Consider the following 19,368-nt stretch of genomic DNA (forward strand, 5'->3'; position numbering starts at 1 on the left):
TTATTAGTGGGTTCAAAGCACAAACACAATGGTAATATAAAGTCCGCAAATTAATGCTGAAAAGCAACGGCACTTCCTTAAATCAGATGTAATGTCAACATTTAACCAGATTTTGCCAAACGTGCACAGGTTTGGTGTCTATCATAGTTTGCTCAATTTGCTAAAAATAAAAGTTGAAAGGAAATATTTCGGTAACTTTAATAAAAGTCACATTATTGAATTGGAAAAATGAATTCTCTTAAGGCACTTTAAAGTAAAAAAATATTTATAGAAATATAATATGTTATTTTTTACGTTAAAGTTCAAGGACAAACTGCTATGTTTCAACCAGGAACGTCAGAACCATCAACTAGTTCATCGACGCACTTGGCAACTCCGCAACCACTTGATGGCGCACCATCCACACTACAAGTATTGCAGTTGATGTTTACAAATAAACTAAATATATTATAACAAATAAATTTCAGTAGCATTTTGTGCTGTTTTGCTTAAATAGTGCAGTTTTTTGGTTTAAAAGTTTTATATAAATTAGTTTAGCTAACTAATTAGTGAAAATGAAAGAAATTGTTTTGGATGTTTGGAATAGTTTTAATATTTTTATGATACAGAGAAGCTCCTTGCTGCTCGATCAACATCCAAGCGTTGCTCCAAGAGAAGCGCAATCAACTTCAAGCTACGGGTTTGCTATCACCAACAACCTGTTTATTGCCACAAGTTTTGTCGAACGCTATACATATTTAGGATTTGGTCGTGCCAGAATATTTCACCTCGACTAAGACATGGCCAATTTATCCATAGAAATCATAGTTGTTCAGGTCTTATTTAATTGGATTAATCGCTTACATCAGGAGTCGGTAACCTAAGCCCAATGAAAACAACGTTGCGACAAATGTATTGATTGCGGCCAGTAAGCCCTTGTGTAGATTTATAGCAACACTTTATTATGGTTCTTTGTTAAAACTAATTACTAATAAACTACTTAACATGAAAGTTTATTTGTTTGTAGCCAGTTGAGACCCGGAAGCTTCCACCCACAGCAAGCCCAGTCACAGTTGGCACAAGATTCCTCTGCAGTACAACCGACTGCTGGACAAGCACCTTCTGTACAAGCGACACATCAACAAACTGACCAACAGGTTGCTATTTTTTCTATAATTTGGTGTGAATGATATCAGTAGCAGTTTAGTTTGATCACATGTGAATACAATGGAATAAATATAGCCTACAGGTTGGCATCTGGGAACGTTTTGTAGCTAGACGCCATCGGGGTCGCATCACACCCAGTGTTCTAAACAAGATAATTTAAAATGACTAAATCCCAGTCAAGTCATTAGCAAGCAACTTAAGTCCAATTCAAGTCTTTTTTGACAAATAACAAGTATAAGTCGTTAGTTACTTAAGCCCAAGTCAAACTTAAGTCACAACATTGTCATTCTAAAACAAATGTTAAACTTGAGTTCTGAGCAACATTTCGCATGACGAATATCAAAAACCAAACTCATCGTAAGTTAAGATTTTTACAATGGACGAAAATAAACCAGTATTCAAATTAAAGCACTAAATATGAGTTGTGTGAGACAACATTATTCACACTCCAGCGCTGTAATCGTCACTGTGAATGTGACGTCACCAATAACACCCCTCCCAACCCCAGGTAACCTCACACTTTGCGCCCATGCTTCTGCTTGATACGCATTTATAATTATAAGAGTTGTTCTGTTTGTTCACCAGCTATGTATGCAGGTTGCCAAGCAACAAGCAGCTACGGACAATCCGCAGAAACCAACAGATGAAGGTAAGCGACCATTTGATGAACTTACACCTGGCAATGATTCAGATTATCCTTCATTTAGAAATCAATAAATGCTCAGCATCAGGGGCGGATCTAGGGGGGGGGGGGTGTCGCGGTTCCCTAGGTAGTATGGCCTATTTTCGCCAAAATAAGACATATTTTCAAGCTTTGTAGTGGTGTTCGATGGTAAAATTCGTTTCGCGCACTCGCGCAAAGCGGCGTTTTTCAGATTTGCAGAGACGACTTAAGTGACCGTACGCCAGTATAGCAGAATGCTTGCGACTTGGCGACTATGTCGGCCAAAGAATCAGCCAGAAAACCGAAGAAAGTGGTGCAAAAAAATTAAGCAAAAAAAAAAATTTTATTTATTTTTCAAAATATTTTTTTTAAAGGTTTTTTTCCAACATCCAATTTACAAAATACCTTGTGGTTGTTTCCACACATATATTTTTGAACAGCGGAAATATGTAATAACATTACATACTACAATTGGCAGAAATTCATTTTGTTTGTGTCATTTTGGAAAAAGTTATGGTAGTGTAAGGCCTATAGACTGTTTATTATTTTAAAAGGTACACACTTTTGATCATACAATTGTTACGTGTTGGCAATTTTACTTTGAATTGGCAAGTACTTCTACATTGAGTTGATTTCCTGTATATTGAGTTGAATTCCCCATTCCTGTTAAATGTACAGGTATAACATTTGCATCGGCATATTAAGGATGTACCAGGCTATGCGTCTCCACCTAAGGCCTAAAGTATATTTTTGGTTGTTTAATTACGCAAATGCTAAAAATTTTCTTTAGCCTGGTTTTGCTACGTTTCTGTGTCTTTTTTTTCAGCAAATCTATCCCAAAGGTAATATGGCACTGTGACTGTGACCATTTCTGTTAAATTTTATTATAAATATCATTATTTCGAGCAATATAAATTGAAAATTTATCCAAAGAATATTTTTTCGTTTTGAGCAGCACGTTTTCACACAGGTTTGCCTGAAAACAGCTATCTATGTAACACTTTTAAAGCAAGAAAAACAGACATGTACGTACATCCCCAGGCCCCAGGTTGTACCTTCACATGTCCCTTTTTTAACTTGTTAATGACTTAATGTCACAAAATGTTTTGCGCCTTCGGTGCTACGTTTATTATTAGCCTTGTTTATCGCCAAAACATGGCAAGGTTCAAACATTCCTTTGGCGAACACATCATTTAAGGGGCGCGACCAAAAACCGAAGAATTTTCGCCAAAAATGCTTGTCACCAGAAGTCTGGCAAGATTCTGCCAGCCTGCCGTACGCTGACCTCGACTATATAATAACTAACTTATATCCAAGTACAATTAAAAGTGTTTTGTTGTTAATGCAAATCTGTATCAGAACCAGCCTGCCAATATACTTCATCCGGCCCGCCGCCTCTTTGACAAATTAGACACGAGTCCATTTTAAATACTTTTTGAGTATTTGAAGTGTGTAAATGCGAAAAATTTTCGCGCTTCGCGCTAATGATCTTTGTACATCCAGTGTGTTTACGTTTTGATGCTCTTTTTGAACTAGATCAGCGCTTTTTTACTGTTGCGCCGTGGAAAGCTGCCAAGTGCGTCGCGGACAAACGAAAAACGTATTCAAACATAATCGACAAATATTTTTTAACCATTTTTTTTAAATGTAACAAAAACAAGAAATTTAAAAGAAATACCGGTATGCAAAAAAAATCGCGCTCGCTAGCTTCGCTCGCCAGGTGTGCCCCAAATGGTTAACAAACACTAAAATAGATTAACTATAAAATTTATCGCGTTTTCTCAAAGTAGTTTTATTACACTTTTTTAATAGCAGTAGGGGGATGGCGACGTGTGGACTCGAGTTTTAAATCAAGTATACGCTTTTTTAGTGAATTTGCGCCAAGACTTTACTGCCTCTTTAAAAGTAATTATAAACACGTTTTTAAAGTGCAAATAAATCCGAGGCCCACCTGATTCACAATTGTTATAAAGTTGTAATAACATAAAATCTCATTTAACATATGTTGTGCGGCCCGCAGAGACCTTTCTGAGTTTGCTTTTGGCCCGCGACTACTACACAAAGGTTGCCGACCCTTGTGTAACCTATCTAATGTTAGGATTAACTCTGCATAGAGTTTTGTTCATTTCAGCAACCTTATTTGGCAAAAACCAACTACAGTAACTTAAAAATTGAGAGAAGTGTCATGAAAGAACCACAGCTGACCGCAGCAGACAACGCTATGGTTTTATTGCGACGTGGCCTCGGCGCTTTTTCGGTGGCATGTGCGGTTGCTCTCGCCTTTTCGGGAAAAAGCAAGATGTGTAGACAATAGACATGGTAGCATCTTTCAGCGATATTCTTCATACCGGGTCAAACTAGGAAACCGGCCCACTGTAGAGGCTAACCTTATTACTTTTTCGTGCTATCAAAAGGTCTGTTTTTCGCGTTATTTTGCAGGAGTTAGTTTATTCGGCCAGCCGATGTTATTTTTACCTGAATTATGACGTCACGCAATGGTATACTTTTGTGACGTCATATCTGAAAAAATTGTGACGTCATATCTGAAAAAAATTCATGGCCCTCCCCAAACTGAAATCCTAGATCCGCGCCTGCTCAGCATCTAATTAAGCTTGATGGGCGACTTAAAAGTGCGAAAAGTGAAAGTTTATCAACAGAAAAACTTACATGTTTGTAAAATATGTTTTCCTGATATATTTCCAGGCAAGGCTGAGATGTTCTACAAACGCCTTTTAAAGCAATTCAAACGAAAGCCCACTGGTAAGTTTACAACATTTATTTTACTTTGTGCTATATTTTCACTGGACATATGTATTCAAACAAGTAAAACACACGTGAGCATATTAGGCGCTACAAGCTTTAGCCGTGAACGCGATTAAAGAAACTCTTAAAGTAGTTGGAGGTAAAAATATAAAATCATCAATCTATGGATAACCTAGCATTAAATAAATATCTTCGTGTAAAAATGACTTCGTTAGAAACAAGTTCTTCTCCGGGTTGATCTACTCACGTAAACTTTTTACTATTAGTTACGATTTTGAAAGTTAGTTGTCCAACAACATAAAATAAGCCGCTTACATGGCAGAAATATTACAATATCTTACACAAGTACTATCTCTTTTATTTATTGTGATTTTTTGCCGGTCCGTGAACATATTTTTATTTAATCAGTTCGTCTAAAAAATTTGGAACTTCTGCTTTAAACAACCATTGTTAGAACAATTCACACTTGTGACGTCACAGTGCCAATTGCTGGTTCAACCTACAATGTTATTTTTGTTGCTTTTTTAATATTTGTTGAAAACTGTGTTTAGATATTGGAATGATTGTTGATTTGCAAGAATGCAATGAAGCAGTGATCCAGTCTTTCGCAAAGCACTTCCCTGTGAGGGCTCGTTTTCGCTTCCAAACCATCGGTACAAGTTCATGCCACGCTTTGGGGCGGATGCTCCAGCATGTCGACAAAACAATCGAGCGGTTGGATCTGTCCCACTGCGACCTGACAAGTCAAGGTTGGGGACACATTTGCGAAGCAATCGGGAAAATGACTCACAAGGTAAAGTGCTTTCATGTAATTATCAGCATGTTGTCTCGTTTAATTTATTTATATGTTAATTTGTATTTGTTACATTATTGATATAAAGATTTCAATGCCATACCCTGGCTAACAGTTACTTGTAGCGTGGTTTCCCATATAAGGAAGCATGTTAAAACAGAATCGCCCCCCCCCCCCCTGTTTTTAAAGGTACAGAATAAATATGAAATTAATTACCGGGACAACTTATTAGTTTACTTCAGGGGCCACAAACATGTTAAACGATTGGTTTATGAATGTTAGTTTGTAGCGTTTTTTCCAAAGCATTAAAACTGTATTGCAAAGACTAAACAGGAATTGCGCTTTAAGCAAAAACGCATTGATCTATTAAATTATATTTTTATGGAGTTCAAAATCCTTATGTCGCTTTGGCCTAAGACAGTGTTTCTCAAACTGGGGTCCGCGGTCCTTTTGGGGGCCGCAAGACAATTTTCTGGGACCGCGAAGCACCTAACAAAAAATCAACACGACGCTCCTGAAGAAGAATTTTTTTTGTTTAATAAACTTTTCAGGCAGCTTACTTTTCCAAACCAAGTTGATTATTAGTTGTCCATTGACGTCATTGCACGCTTCAAGTTAAATTGTCCATTGTGACGTCATAGTGTTGCGTTGTGCTAATAAGAATTACGTTTTTACAGCTTGCTGCGCTGACACTGTGGGCTATATACGGTCACGGTTTTAAGTGATTGCTCACTCAAATAAAGTGATTCGTTAGAGGTTAACAAAAAATGTGGACACATTAGGTAATGGGTGTTTTTAATAATATTTGCACAACTTAACCATTTGAATTAGGTTTATTGAAAATAGTACTGCATATTATAGAGCAGGGATCGGCAACCTTTTTCTAGTCGCGGGCCAAAACCAAACTCAGAAAGGGCGGGCCGCACAAAATGTTAACTAAGAATTGTGTGATTAAAATGTTAGAACAACTGTGAATCAGCCGGGCCTCGGATATTTTTTGCGCTTAAAAACGTGTTTAATTACATTTAAGTGGCAGTAAAGTGTTGGCGCAAAGCGAGAAAAAAGCGTTTGTTTGGTTTAAAATTCGAGTCCACATCATCCATACTACTAATGTTAGTAGTATCGTCATCCATACTACTAATGAAAAGTATAATAAAGCTACTTTGAGAAACGCGATAACCTTAATAGTTAATCTAGTTCAGCGTTTTTTAAGCTTTTAAGTTAGGGCAGACATGATGAGCAAAGCAAGCGCGATTTTTTTTTTTGGTAAACCGACATTTCTTTTAAATTTGTTGCAAGTTTTTGTTACATTGACGAAAATAAAAAAATGATAAAAAATATATGTCCATTATTTTAAATACGTTTTCCGTTTATCCGCGACGCACTTGGCAGCCTTCCACGGCGCAAAGAAGCGCTGATCCAGTTCAAAAAACAGCATCAAAACATAAACAAACCGGGCGTAGAAAATAAAGCACATTGAAATTTTTCGCACTTGCATAGTTAAAATGGTCAAAAAGTATGTGAAATGGACTGGTGTCTAGTTTGTCAAAGAGGCGGCGGGCCGGATGAATTACATCGGCGGGCCGTAGGTTGCCGACCCCTGTTATAGAGTATCCTTAGAGATGTGATCACAACATATCGCATCAAATTTATGATGACAATCAACAAAATCCGATAATTGGTGCCTGGGAGTTCGCGATTAACATGGATTAAACTTCGCTGGGTTTCCGCCATTTTGTACTTGACGCGCATCATGTGCTTCATGTAGATCAGAAGTTCCCAACGTGGGCGGTACCGCCCCTTTGTGGGCGTTGGCGAGTTACAAGGGGGGTGTTTCGGGTCTATTTCTCGTTTGGGGGGCGCTGAACGCACATAAGGTTGCGTTACATAAAAGTACTTTCCACAAAACTTTACAAAAAGTTCACATATAAATAGTAACAAACAGCACTGTAATACTGTATGTAACATTTGAGCTTAAATGGCAACTTTCGTTCTAAGAACTTGTAGAAGTTCCCCCCCCCCCCCCCCCCCCCATTCTTAACTTCTGACGTAACAATGTAAGGGTATTGTTCTTATGTAAGGTTGTTGTTGCGCTTAACCGTTTTATACGCGGGAAAATGTTTGTATATTTAAAACAGGGGTCGGCAATGTAATTCATTCGACCACCGCCTCTTTGACAAACACAGTCCATTTTAAATACTGTTTGACTATTTTAAATACTGCGAAAAATTTCAATGTGCTTTATTTTCTACCTCCGGTTTGTTTACGTTTTGATGCTGTCATATATCAGCGCTTCTTTACCGTTGCGCCGTGGAAGGCTGTCAAGTGCGTCGCGGACAAACGGAAAACGTATTCAAAAATGTTATACGTATATTTTTTAACTTTTTTTTATTTTTTATTACCAACTTAAAAAACACAGTCCTGGAAATTATCGATGTAAACTGAAAAGTAAACGTTTGTTGTAGAAAATTCCGTTCTTCAAGAATGCGAAGAACATCTAATGTTATGTCAAATTTTTTCCTCACATCAGCCAGGGTTACCTGGTCAGACTGTAGCCACAGCGATAACGAATGAATCGGGGTTAGCACATCGGCAAGTAAATGCTATAAAGACACAACATCAGATCTCTTCATCGGCCGTAAATAACCTACCGCTCTATGTTTTACATCACCACTCAAATTTACCGAAAAATAATTTCCTTTACCCTTTCCTTTGCTGTAAGATCTCCAAGTTGAGCGCGGATTGCGCTGTACCCTCGTATAACATTCTTGATTGACAGCAGAGTATGACCGACCCATCTTGTGCCACAAACTCTCGTGGGCATTAAGGCAGATTGGTTGAGGCCCTCAAAAGCCCGTCTAAGGTTTAGACGCTGTTACGGACTGTTATGGTAAGGATAGTATAGCCCCAGTAACAGGACAAGAACACTTTAGTATAGCTTGTTCTGTATTATAGCGTCTTTGAGGGAAAGCTGCAAACGATGTGCAAAGCAGTGGACAATCACAAACAAAAGCCAACTAACCTTGACGTAATCTCTTCCTTGCTTATACCCACTTCTAAAAGGGATTTTAAAATACTATCATAAATACCTGCAGCATTCGGACTCTCTGGGCTTCCGAAGGCGACAAACTTAGTTTGCACCAAGCCCCTAACGCTATAGCGGACATGGACGGATGTCTGTTTCGTTATGCTGCTGTCCTAGTTCACACAACCAACAGTAATGGCAGATCGGTACATGGACGGATGTCTGTTTCGTTATGCTGCTGTCCTAGTTCACACAACCAACAGTAATGGCAGATCGGTCTTCTGTGCTTAGCAATAGCGTGAGCGTTTCTCCATAAATTGCCCATTCGTTTGCTGTATTGCTCATTAAGCTGATTGAATGCTATTAGAGCAACGAGCTAATGCATGGACTTCACTTTGCTCGTGATAAGCAATCGACTCACTTAAAAGATTTGCACTCATCAATAAATATTTTGGAAGTTGATCAATGTTTTATTTTGTCAAAATGCTCTATGGCCTGACTGTTTTCCATTTTTCTAAAAATCCTCGCGCTCTCTTTTTTTCGTATTCTGGTGTTTTTTTGCTTGAGACGTTTGACCGCAGGTTGCTTAGCGCCACAAACAAAACACCGCATTTTGCCTAACAACACTATAGTTACTGACTGAACAGCAAATAATGACAAAATAATTGTAAATTTACAACTAAACCATTTACAAAGTTAACCATATGCACCAGAGGTTCTGTGCTGCGTGACGCCCATAGTAGGTCGTTTCTATTTTCCAAGGGCGTCCGCAATGGTTTCGTTTCGTATCTAAACTTCATTGGACCGTTGCGCTCCCTGAAAACATCTTAAAAAACACTGCTTAAAAATGTTATTATAAGACATTTGCAATTGAACTTATTGTTACCAAAAACTGCAGTAATTGCGTATAATTTTCGAATACAAACAATTTAATAAATACTAAAAAGTTAATTTTTTTATCGCTGGGTACATCACAAGTCCAATAAACTTTTCAAAGGCGTCAACGACTGGGTTAAACATTTTTTTTAATTAACAACGTTTAAGTTAAAAAATTAACCTCACAACTATTTACCACTGCAGCAATGGCGATGTTTTTAAAACGGGACAAAAAGTCATTATTACGAGTTCGAACGTGACTTCGATTAACCTTATTATTTGTGTAGTGTTGAATGTATTTGCACCTTAGTGTTAAAGGAAATAACTGGCGCTAAGTAATATTTCGCTTAGTAGTGGTGCTTAACACAAGTTTTCCTACACCAACTAATTACATTTCTCGCCGAAGCCACAGTCGGGCGAGTTGGTGTCAATCAGCACGGGTGGGGGATGGCCTGGTTGCCCTGTGATGCAACAATGAGCCAAAACAAAAACTCTTAACCACCCGTAATATAATACAGTACAATGAATGTTCGGTTATTAAGCGGCCCAACAACTACATGATATGACCGAAATATTAAAAAATAACTCGTGGCCACTAAAAATTGCTAAAATATCCACATCGGGCCACAGTTTGCCGACCACTGTCTTAAAGGTACAAGCCCAATCCTGGACCTGTGTGACGTTATAATAAACATTGACAAAAAATATTGTGTGACAATACTAGCGCTGAAATAAAAACCAGAGGCAGCGATGTCACATTCCCTTTGTGTGCTTATGCAAACCATAAATCGTAACAAAAATACGCCGCTTTACATAAATTTAAAGATTGTCGCGACCCAAAGTGAACGCCTTTGCATTTGCAACTGATTAACGTCAATCGCCCGAAGCGGAAAAAGGGTTTCAAAATGGCAAGAGGTTTATTAGAAGGAGACTTGACGCATTAAGACTATATTTAAAAACATGTGTACTGTTAGGTCAGTTTCACAAACCAACTTTTATTGAGTTGACAAAATTTGTATCAACGTACGGCCGCCCACACTTTTGTTTTCTTTAACATGCACACCTCTGCAGTAAATCAAACATTGCTATGTTTTGCTACTTTACCTTAAATTTTCGGTCAAAATTACTTGAAATTTGTTTCGGTATAAACTTAAAGAAATTTTTTTTTTTTTTCGAAATAAAAGTAAAAATATTTTTTTGGCTTGCTTGCGAACATATACACCCTCACCCATTAGTGATTAAACATTACTTTAAACTACTTTTTAGTCGGGTAAATAGCTTAAGTTTATAACTACTGCATTATTAAAAACATTTGGTAATTGATTGAAATATCTAATACATATGCGGGTAATAATTTAGACTGTACCTTCCCTGTCGTCACCTTAAAACAAACAATAAAACTTTTTGCGGTGTTTTTGCCACTCGTATATTTTCGTCCAAAATTACTTGAGATTTTGTTTCGCTTTTTGTACAAAATAATTTATTTCAACGAAACATTGAATGGAAATATTTAAACTCACGACGTTATGTTTCTATGAATTAGTTGAAGAAGCTTTCCCTCAGCGGCAACCAAATCCAAAACGCCGGAGTGAAAAGTTTGTCGGAGATTGTTCACAAGTTGGAGATGTTGGTGTTGGGTGGTTGTGGCATCACAGACATCAGTCCACTCACCGACGCCATCAAGAACAAAGATTGCAAAGTAGGTTGTTTTTAAAGTATCGATAAGCAGTCAGAGGTACAGCAGCCAATTTAGCAAAAAGTCGGCTAGCTCAAGTACACATACACTCATTAGTTATTAAACATTATTTTAAACTACTTTATTAGCCGAGTGAATAGTTCATTCCATAAAAATATTTGGTAATTCATTCAAGCATTAAATCCATTTTTTGCTACAGTTGCCAAACAAGCAAATTCGTGAAATTTAACAAAAATAATAAATTTATAATTTGGCATGATTATATTGTTAATTTTTATCAAAGATAATATATATTCGTGTTTTGCTACTGCACCTTTGATACGTGGGTAAGGATTTTAAACTGTACCTACACCTTTGTCACTTTAAATCAAACATTGAAACGTTTTGCAACTTTACCTCTCCAACGAAATTTCTTAATTTTTTTTCTTTAATGTCACAATTTTGATTTTAGCTACTGCACCTTCAGCATGCAGATAATAATTTAAACTGTGCCTTAGCCAAACAAACGTGACGAAAAATGTGTGGCATATAATTATGTTTGCTACTTTACCTCCACCGCTTTAGTGCCCTTAATTGTAAATGTGTTTTGTGTCGACCGATTCACCCACAAAGTGTCAGCTGTGGTAAACCATCTCACTAAATAAATAGACCGTCCTAAGTAAATAATAATAATTAACCAATGGGTCAAATTCACCAATAATATGTATCCACTGCCGTGTAGCCCAAGGGTAACAACTTTAATATCTTAATGCTGTTAAGTTTATAAATACTGAATTAAATAATTAAAATATTTTTGTAACTAACCCAGGGTTTTCGGTCACGGAGCGGTAATTGGGGGGCCACGGGAATAGGCGTATCCAGGGGGTGACAGGGGCCAAGAAAAAAGACCTAAAACCCTCCCCCCGAAAAAGATAAATATTGTACTCCTAATAATTAATTTGTTGGTAGCATTTATGAACAGTTCCACAACAATCACAGGCACGCCACACCTTTAATTGTCATACACTGTTACGTCACAGACGATATAGTTATTATGTTTGCTGTACTTTTAGTAATGTAGCTTTAATATTTTTAGTCATTTTGTTTCTGCTATCTGAATGGTTTTGAGTATTGCGCTAAAACTCAGTCAGTTGCTGCTCAAAATGGTTTGAGCTTTCATATTTATTTGTCTTCGATACGGCAGTTGATACACTGGACTGGAAAAAGCGATCAAGTTGTAACGAGCCTCGCTGGCGGGAAGCGAATAATGGAATTTTAATCGTAGTGTCATTACTGATTCGTAGTAAATAGTTATTTGTTTATGTTTTATATACACTCGATTTATCGCTGTGAGGTACCAGCTTCAGCCTCAACTTTTACCTACTCAGCGTGTCTTGTTTTTTTCTGCATCGATAGGCGGTGCACCAAACGAAATACTCTCACTAGTTCAAAATATTTGACCACACAAAACATTTTAGGCTGGCTACAGGCACAACTCTCTTGCTAGGTATTGCAAAACCAAAATGTCACCACATTTATCAATTGCCATTTATTATGACTGTAAAACTTTCTTGTAACGTTCTTGTAACGTTTTGCTTTCAGACACGTTTTTTGCCCCGGCAGTATAGGGATGTTTAAAGTAGAATATCGGTTAATTTTTATTTAACATTAACTGTGCTGCTTTATATGTAGCCATGTAGTGCGGCGTCGGCGTTTTTTCGGGCGGCCAATTACTTGATGAGTTCATAAATCAAAGTGGACTTAAACCTGCTGTTTTCAGTTCAACAAATGTCAAACTGAAATGAATTATAAATGCATTTAACAAAAAAGTATTTTTCTTTAATTTAAGTTTGTTCTTTTGAAAAATTTGTTTCTTTTTTTTTATAAATTACACACTAAGATTTCAATTAGGCCTTCGTTGACCTCAAGAAAAATAGGAACTTCGCAGTTGCTGAAGTTTTATGTCTCAATATAAAAAGTATTTGCTTAAATGCTTAGGGTGGGGAACACAGTAAGAAAATGTTGCTGTTGTCAAATTGTGATCTTTCGAGGCCATTTAAGTTTGCAACAAACACAAAAATTATAATTTGCCAAAGCCACCAAACTGATAAAACAAATATCATACAACAGTGGTTATTTTTACGTGGCCACACAAAACCTGTTTTTGTCTGTAACATATTATAACCACTCGGTATGTCACTTCACATTCATGATATTTAAACTATCTACTTGGTTGTTTGAACATTTATTTTGTTTTAAATCATATTCCACTTCTCTTTCCCCGATGTATTAACATTCACTGCCATATCTAAAAAATTGAAAAAATTATCAGTTAGTTGCCATTTCTGTGAGTGATGAAATCCGACATTAAGGTGCTGAACATTATCACCTGGAGCTATTTGGTGCCTTGACGCCATTTGTGGCTCACTTTCAAAATCTAACCTCGCTCATCAATTTGTTGTTTCAGATCAAGGAGCTGAATCTGATTATGAACCGCATCGGCTACGAAGGAGCACTTGAGCTTTCTCGCGTCCTCCCAAACATCGAGGAGTTGAGGGTCGCTCGTTGTGGCATCACTGAGGAAGGCGAGGAGGTGATCAGATCGAAACTGACAGAACTTGGACTTGGCGTGAGTAACAACAACAAATACAACAACAAATTATTGTTTCAACAGAAGTCAAGGAAATAAACTTTTTTTGTTTTCGGCGTTTATAAAATAAATCTTAATTTGGAAGTAAAGCTTATTATTTTAACACAGCGCCGTACTTTTTAGACGTTTTTTTACCAAATTCGCAGATGGACTTGACGTGAGTAACAACAACAAATTAATGTTTCAACAGAAGTCAAGGTCACCTTTGTCACCAAGGTCAAACAGTTTTAAACATTTTTATCCAACTCCAACGCAACAGCGCACACTAGCGGCGAAATAATATATAAAAATAAACAAGGGGCTGGAAGTTGTAGAAAGCTGCATGAGAGCTTTCATGTTATAATGTGCTTTTCTTGAACTTTTACCAAATGTAAAAACTTTACATGGGGAGTATAACAATGTTTTACGAAACTTTAGATAAAAAACACTAAACACTTGAAATAAACTTTTTGTTTTCGGCGTTTATAAAAGAAATCTTACTTCGAAGTAAAGCTTATTATTTTAGCACAGCGCCGCACTTTTTTGACGTTTTTTTACCAAATTCGCCCAGAATGTCAGGATTAACACAAAAATATGCGCAACTAAATAAAAACACGGTTTCGACTCAATTCCCGTCATTTTGTGACGTTTGTACCTCGGACAAAATGTGCATTGTGTGATTATGACGTAACAGTAGGTCCATTGATGAGACGAAACAACTTGAACAAAATATTGCGAAGTCATGTTAATAACATCCGGGATATTATTTGCGTTGATATTAGGAACAAATTTAAAAAATATTTTTTTGATAAGTTGTTGAATATCCGAAGTAAACTAGTAATAATGCGAATAAACTATTACAATGGTGATTAGGAGGTTACAGCAAATACGCTAAAATATATATTTGCAAGTTAAGCAACGAAACATAGAAATATAACGCAAAAGTAATATATTTTCATAATCATATACTTTTAATAACAACGGCCTATGTTAAAATGCTTCTTGACAAACAATTTGTCTGGTAGCACTTTTCATAAAGTCACTCAATGTGGGGTTGCCAGTAAAAACTTATAAAAAGCCTTCATTACAAAAAAAAATAGATTTTGCGGAATAAACCTAGAATACATATTTATTATATTATCTTGAATTATTTTTCGATTGTCACCTTTCTTATGTAAATTGTGAAAAGTAACATCACTCACTACATGTAACCCATTTTCTGGCACGTGCCTGACTCGTCAGTATAGGGATGTTTAAAAGGAAAATATTAGATCATTTTTAATCGTTTTATCGTGGAAAGTTATGCCTAATTGGCCGTTCGTGTGTGGCAAGTTTGGTTAAAGGCCTGTCGCTGTAATTACTGTGCTGCTTCATACATAGCCATGCAGTGCGGCGTCAGCGTTTTTTGTCGGGCCGGCCATTTTTACTTACCGATACCCTTTTGCCTATAATCATAAAGTGTCCAACAAATGCTGTTAAGCGAGCAACTAACGAGGGTCAAAAGTCTTTCAAAGGGGGACACGAAGCATAAAATGGTGAGAACCACTGGTTTAAATGTTCATTCTCTAACCATGCGTCTTTAAATGATTTCATATACTATATTTTTATGTCTAATTTGGCAACCCTGCAACTAAATTAATGTTTAGTACGAGCTTTCTACGACCGTGAAATACAATTTGAAATTTGTTACCCAAAAGAATATTTACCGGTTATTCGTAAGATCTTCGTAAATGACATAAATAATGCAACCATATTTTTTTAAATGTCATAACAAATTTGCTTATGCCTAAACGTTTGAGTGTCACTACATAGAAATTTTAAATCATGTGATGTGAAGTCGGTTAACTATAGCGCACAACACTTGCCTAAGGTAAACACATTGTAAGAAGTCATTAGGCTTTGGCCTTAATCACTATCGCGAACAAACGGCTTAAAAATAAAAAATCAATTCTTCGTAAATTTGCGAACTCTACCTAAATTTTACGCGTAAACAGGCATCAATAAGTTCCTAAACATAATAGTCTTAGTTGGAAACATTAAAATTTTACTTTATGAAGGAAATATACTTAGTTTTATTTATTTATTTCCCGGCAGGTAAATTAAACTTGGACTATCTTTTACTTACTGCGACAACAAACGCGATATTTTGCGAACTCTGTCTAAATTTGGCATTGTTAAACTTAAGTCTTTACTTGGAACGTTGCACACGTTTGTTAGCATAGTTTATAACAGTGGTTCTCAACCGGGGGTCCACAAAAACTTCTAAATATTCCTATATTAAATTAACTAACGCTGGGGCTTGGGATACATGCTTAAACACAGTCTTGGTAGCATTGTACCATGTTGTAAATCGCATTGAGTGTGACGTAACATTTCCATTGTGATGCAACACAAATATATTGTAAAATGACTGGGCGAACATGTTGCCACACACATCTCACAAACTTTCTCTTTTATTATGTAGATTTAGCTCAGTATACATTACGTATTGAATGTAATTATTCACCGTGCCTCTTCTTAGCTATTGTTCAAATTATTTGGCAAACCCTGCAACTACCTTCAAAAATATAACTGTAGTGTACTTAGCTACATTGATGTTGTAGTACAAGTTTCTAGGACTGTGAAATATAATTTTAACTTAAAAAAGTTTTGTTGTCACTTTTTTACATGTCCTTCGATATTGAAATTATTTTAGATACAAAGCTATATTTGTCAATAAAAAACGGTTTTCTTTATTTTGAAGGAAAAAAAACTAGAAATATTAGATAAAATATAAAAAAACTAGATCTAGTTCTAAAAACCTGACGCTTGCATCCCTGAGCAAATGTATGCCACTAAATTAAGCTGTTAATGGCGATTGTCAATATTGTGTGCAACGTGGCGCTGTGATGTAAATAGATTGTTTTGTGCATTTTGCATTTGTAACGTTAAAACTTTACATATAAGCTCCAGTATACTCAATTGATATCGCTCGCAAGGTGCGCCACCACGTGTTTAGAGGTCTACAGGTGCACCATGACGTAAAAACTTAAGAAACACTGATCGGTGGTCTCTTCTAAGGGTACTTTGGAAATATGGTTATTATGCAAATCAGCATAAAACCACAAATACGAACAGTGTGACATAATAGCCTTAATGTATGAGAAGGAACATTCTCAGCAAGGAAAATAAGTTAATTAATAGATTTGCGCTAATTTAAAGTCAGTTACAAAACGGTTGTTATTATTAATATTGAAACTCTTGATAAACTGTGGGGGACAGATGTTAAGGGTTGGGTCTCAACTCACCTACGGACCCAGTTTAACAACACTTCTTTAATTTACCCCTGATGTAAATAAAACAACATCAGATGGGCTAGATTACAATTGTTGTAAACAGATGTGACGGTTGGAATTCTTCTTTCAGTTGAAAACACTTTTATCAGCTTTTAAATTTTCATCTTGTGTTTTGCAGATGAAGAGAGTGGATTTTTAGAAATGAAGTTCGACTGATCTTGGATTGCTTCGAGCGACCAACAATCGTCCCTCCGTGATGCGAAACATTTATCAGCTTTCCTGTTGATGGAAGTGAACTGAGGGGCAGGGGCGGTTCCAGGGGGTGGGGCAACACGCCACGCCCTGTATTATTTACCTATTGTGCGTAATTTTAGTTTTTTTCATTGGGGTTTCTAGTATGTTCCATTTTGATAAAATGGTTTTAGTTAAAAGGCATCTTTGCGTCTCATCGCAACTTAAACAATACATAAAGGCGTTTTTTCGATAACATCTTTCTAATGTCGCTTTTGTTTTAAAATTAACTCCTCTCCAACCTAAAACTTATATAAACGAAATGTGTGTTCTTATGGACGTTTAGATGCAACATGTGACGTCACCCCTCTTATTAACCGCTGTTACTTTTGTTTTGTTCATGTTTGGCCGACTCCCAAACCACAGCCGTGTTTATTTGAGGGAGCGCTCGTCTCCCCAAAGCGCTTTGCCGTTTTGCTCGTTGCCTTGTAATAAGTGAGTTTGTGCCAAAGCCAAACGTCGCTTCACAACTTTGCTTCGACGAGAATGACGACCTCGCTTGTTTGCTGTCCACACATTTAGCGTCTTGTTTGTTCTTATTAAATCGATGTTTTTATACTTTACTGTTGTTTGTAATTGCCTCGCTAACATTAAAGTTCACTGCATTGTTTTATTTTATTCAGTTTGATTTTCGTAACGTTTTATTTTCACGTAAAATCCAAAGTTGCCTGAGAAATAAATGTTATGATTTATAATTGTAATTGGTGCAGAACTGATTCACCCGATCCGTTAGAAATCAGTGCATTTCTAAGAAAAAAGATCTACGACAATCAGGGCATCCAATGGCAGAAAAGTCTAGACTTTTAGACCTTGAGGTCCTGGCAATGCACTGATTTGGACCTTTAGGTAAACTCCCGGCGTAGATAAATTAAAAATATTCATTAAAAGTTCAGAAAAGATAACAAAAAAGTATGAGATAAGATTAATAACACTTGACCCACTTAAACCCTAACGCTAACCCAAATAATGTGCGTTATTTTAATAATTCTTTAAATGCTGGGGAAAAAAGCCCTAACTCGGATGGTTTCTCGTCCATTGTATTTAAGATTATTACGTCACAAATTGATGTATTGGGGCCTGAAGCGTTATAATTATTAAATTATCGCACATTGTTTGGGTTAGGGCGCTGGTTAGCGTTTGGGTTTGGTTGGGTCAAGTATTGTTAAACTTAATCTTCTTATGCACATTTGTTAATGCAAATTAGTGCATTGTCCACGACCTCAAAGTCTAAAAGTCGAACTTTTTGATCCTTTGAATGCACTGATTGTCATAGACCTTTTTGCTTAGAACTGCACTGATTTCTGACGGATCGGGTGGAAACAGAGGAATAAATGGTATGATTTATAACAACTATTGATGCAGAACTGATTGCACGCAGTGTTTTTGTACCTAAAATTTTAACTAGTGTTTTTTTCTTGTGTAAAATACTTCATTATTGCGCCTGTTTCGCAGATTAGCCAATTTAACCGTTATATTTGCCTTGGGTTTGTTTAGATTTTGTGTTTACGTTCCCTCGTGGTAAGAGTTCAACAACATTAGTTTAACTTCCTTAACAAATCACTTGTATGGTAATAGTTTAATATTTATCTCTAAATTCGCCCAATATTTTGGCCTTAAAAATCCTATGTTTTTTCTTCCTGAGTTGGTGGAGGCGCCGACTTGAAAATAGTTTTGTTTACCCCGCAGCCTTGTATTATGGGAATGTAAGTATTTGGGGAGGGGTGCCGCTTAAAATGTGGATTGCCCTATTCTGTAATACTTCAAGATGTTCTAATTTAGTCGGATAAGCTCTACCCAGGTTACAACACAATATCAAAGATGAGTATTGTTTAATCTATAATATAAAAGGCGAAGTGTCTAAATAGTATTTCATTTTTGATAAGAGTTCAATTTCCCTAAAAATTTCTTGTTCAATCATTTTAAAATAAAGTTTAAATGACAATTTATCATCTATGATGAGGCCTAAATATTAAGTGGAATTTACCTGTTTCAGTTTGTTCACCCTTATTTTAATACTGAAATTTGAATTGGTTACCAAGTAATGTGTTTTAGAATGATTAATTGATAGTTTGTCAGCCCGAAACCAGTGCTCAATTTTTTCTATATTTATTTGAATTATTTTTTGAAGCTGTTTTATGACATTATGGGAGATATAAATAACAGTATCATCTGCGTATAAACTACAATTTATATTTGAGTTTATTGGTAAGTCATTAATGTAAATTTGAAAG

The 19,368-nt window shown here is 36.4% G+C and overlaps 2 protein-coding genes across 5 annotated transcripts in view; both read left to right on the top strand.

Annotated features, from left to right (window-relative positions):
- The window catches only part of LOC146162954 (uncharacterized), a 165,620-nt gene extending 146,610 nt beyond the window's left edge, over positions 1-19,010 (top strand). The window contains exons 7-15 of one of the 4 annotated variants that reach the window (XM_083381500.1): positions 302-411; positions 609-679; positions 1,007-1,136; positions 1,732-1,795; positions 4,514-4,570; positions 5,125-5,366; positions 10,811-10,966; positions 13,410-13,571; positions 17,025-19,010. In XM_083381500.1, coding sequence (XP_083237626.1) covers positions 302-411; positions 609-679; positions 1,007-1,136; positions 1,732-1,795; positions 4,514-4,570; positions 5,125-5,366; positions 10,811-10,966; positions 13,410-13,571; positions 17,025-17,045 — 1,013 coding nt within the window. In that variant the 3' untranslated portion in view covers positions 17,046-19,010. The remainder of the gene's footprint in view (positions 1-301; positions 412-608; positions 680-1,006; positions 1,137-1,731; positions 1,796-4,513; positions 4,571-5,124; positions 5,367-10,810; positions 10,967-13,409; positions 13,572-17,024) is intronic. The other 3 variants (XM_083381501.1, XM_083381503.1, XM_083381502.1) reach the window with 3 other exon arrangements.
- Positions 1-19,279, top strand: part of LOC146162953 (NACHT, LRR and PYD domains-containing protein 14-like) — a 193,112-nt gene extending 173,833 nt beyond the window's left edge. The window contains exon 5 of the transcript XR_014494513.1: positions 19,003-19,279. The gene's annotated coding sequence lies outside the window, so the exon portion shown is untranslated. The remainder of the gene's footprint in view (positions 1-19,002) is intronic.
- Positions 19,280-19,368: the final 89 nt, after the last annotated feature.

The sequence above is a fragment of the Ascidiella aspersa genome, chromosome 2, assembly GCF_963924565.1.
Source record: "Ascidiella aspersa chromosome 2, kaAscAspe10.2, whole genome shotgun sequence".
NCBI classification, from domain to species: Eukaryota; Metazoa; Chordata; class Ascidiacea; order Phlebobranchia; family Ascidiidae; genus Ascidiella; species Ascidiella aspersa.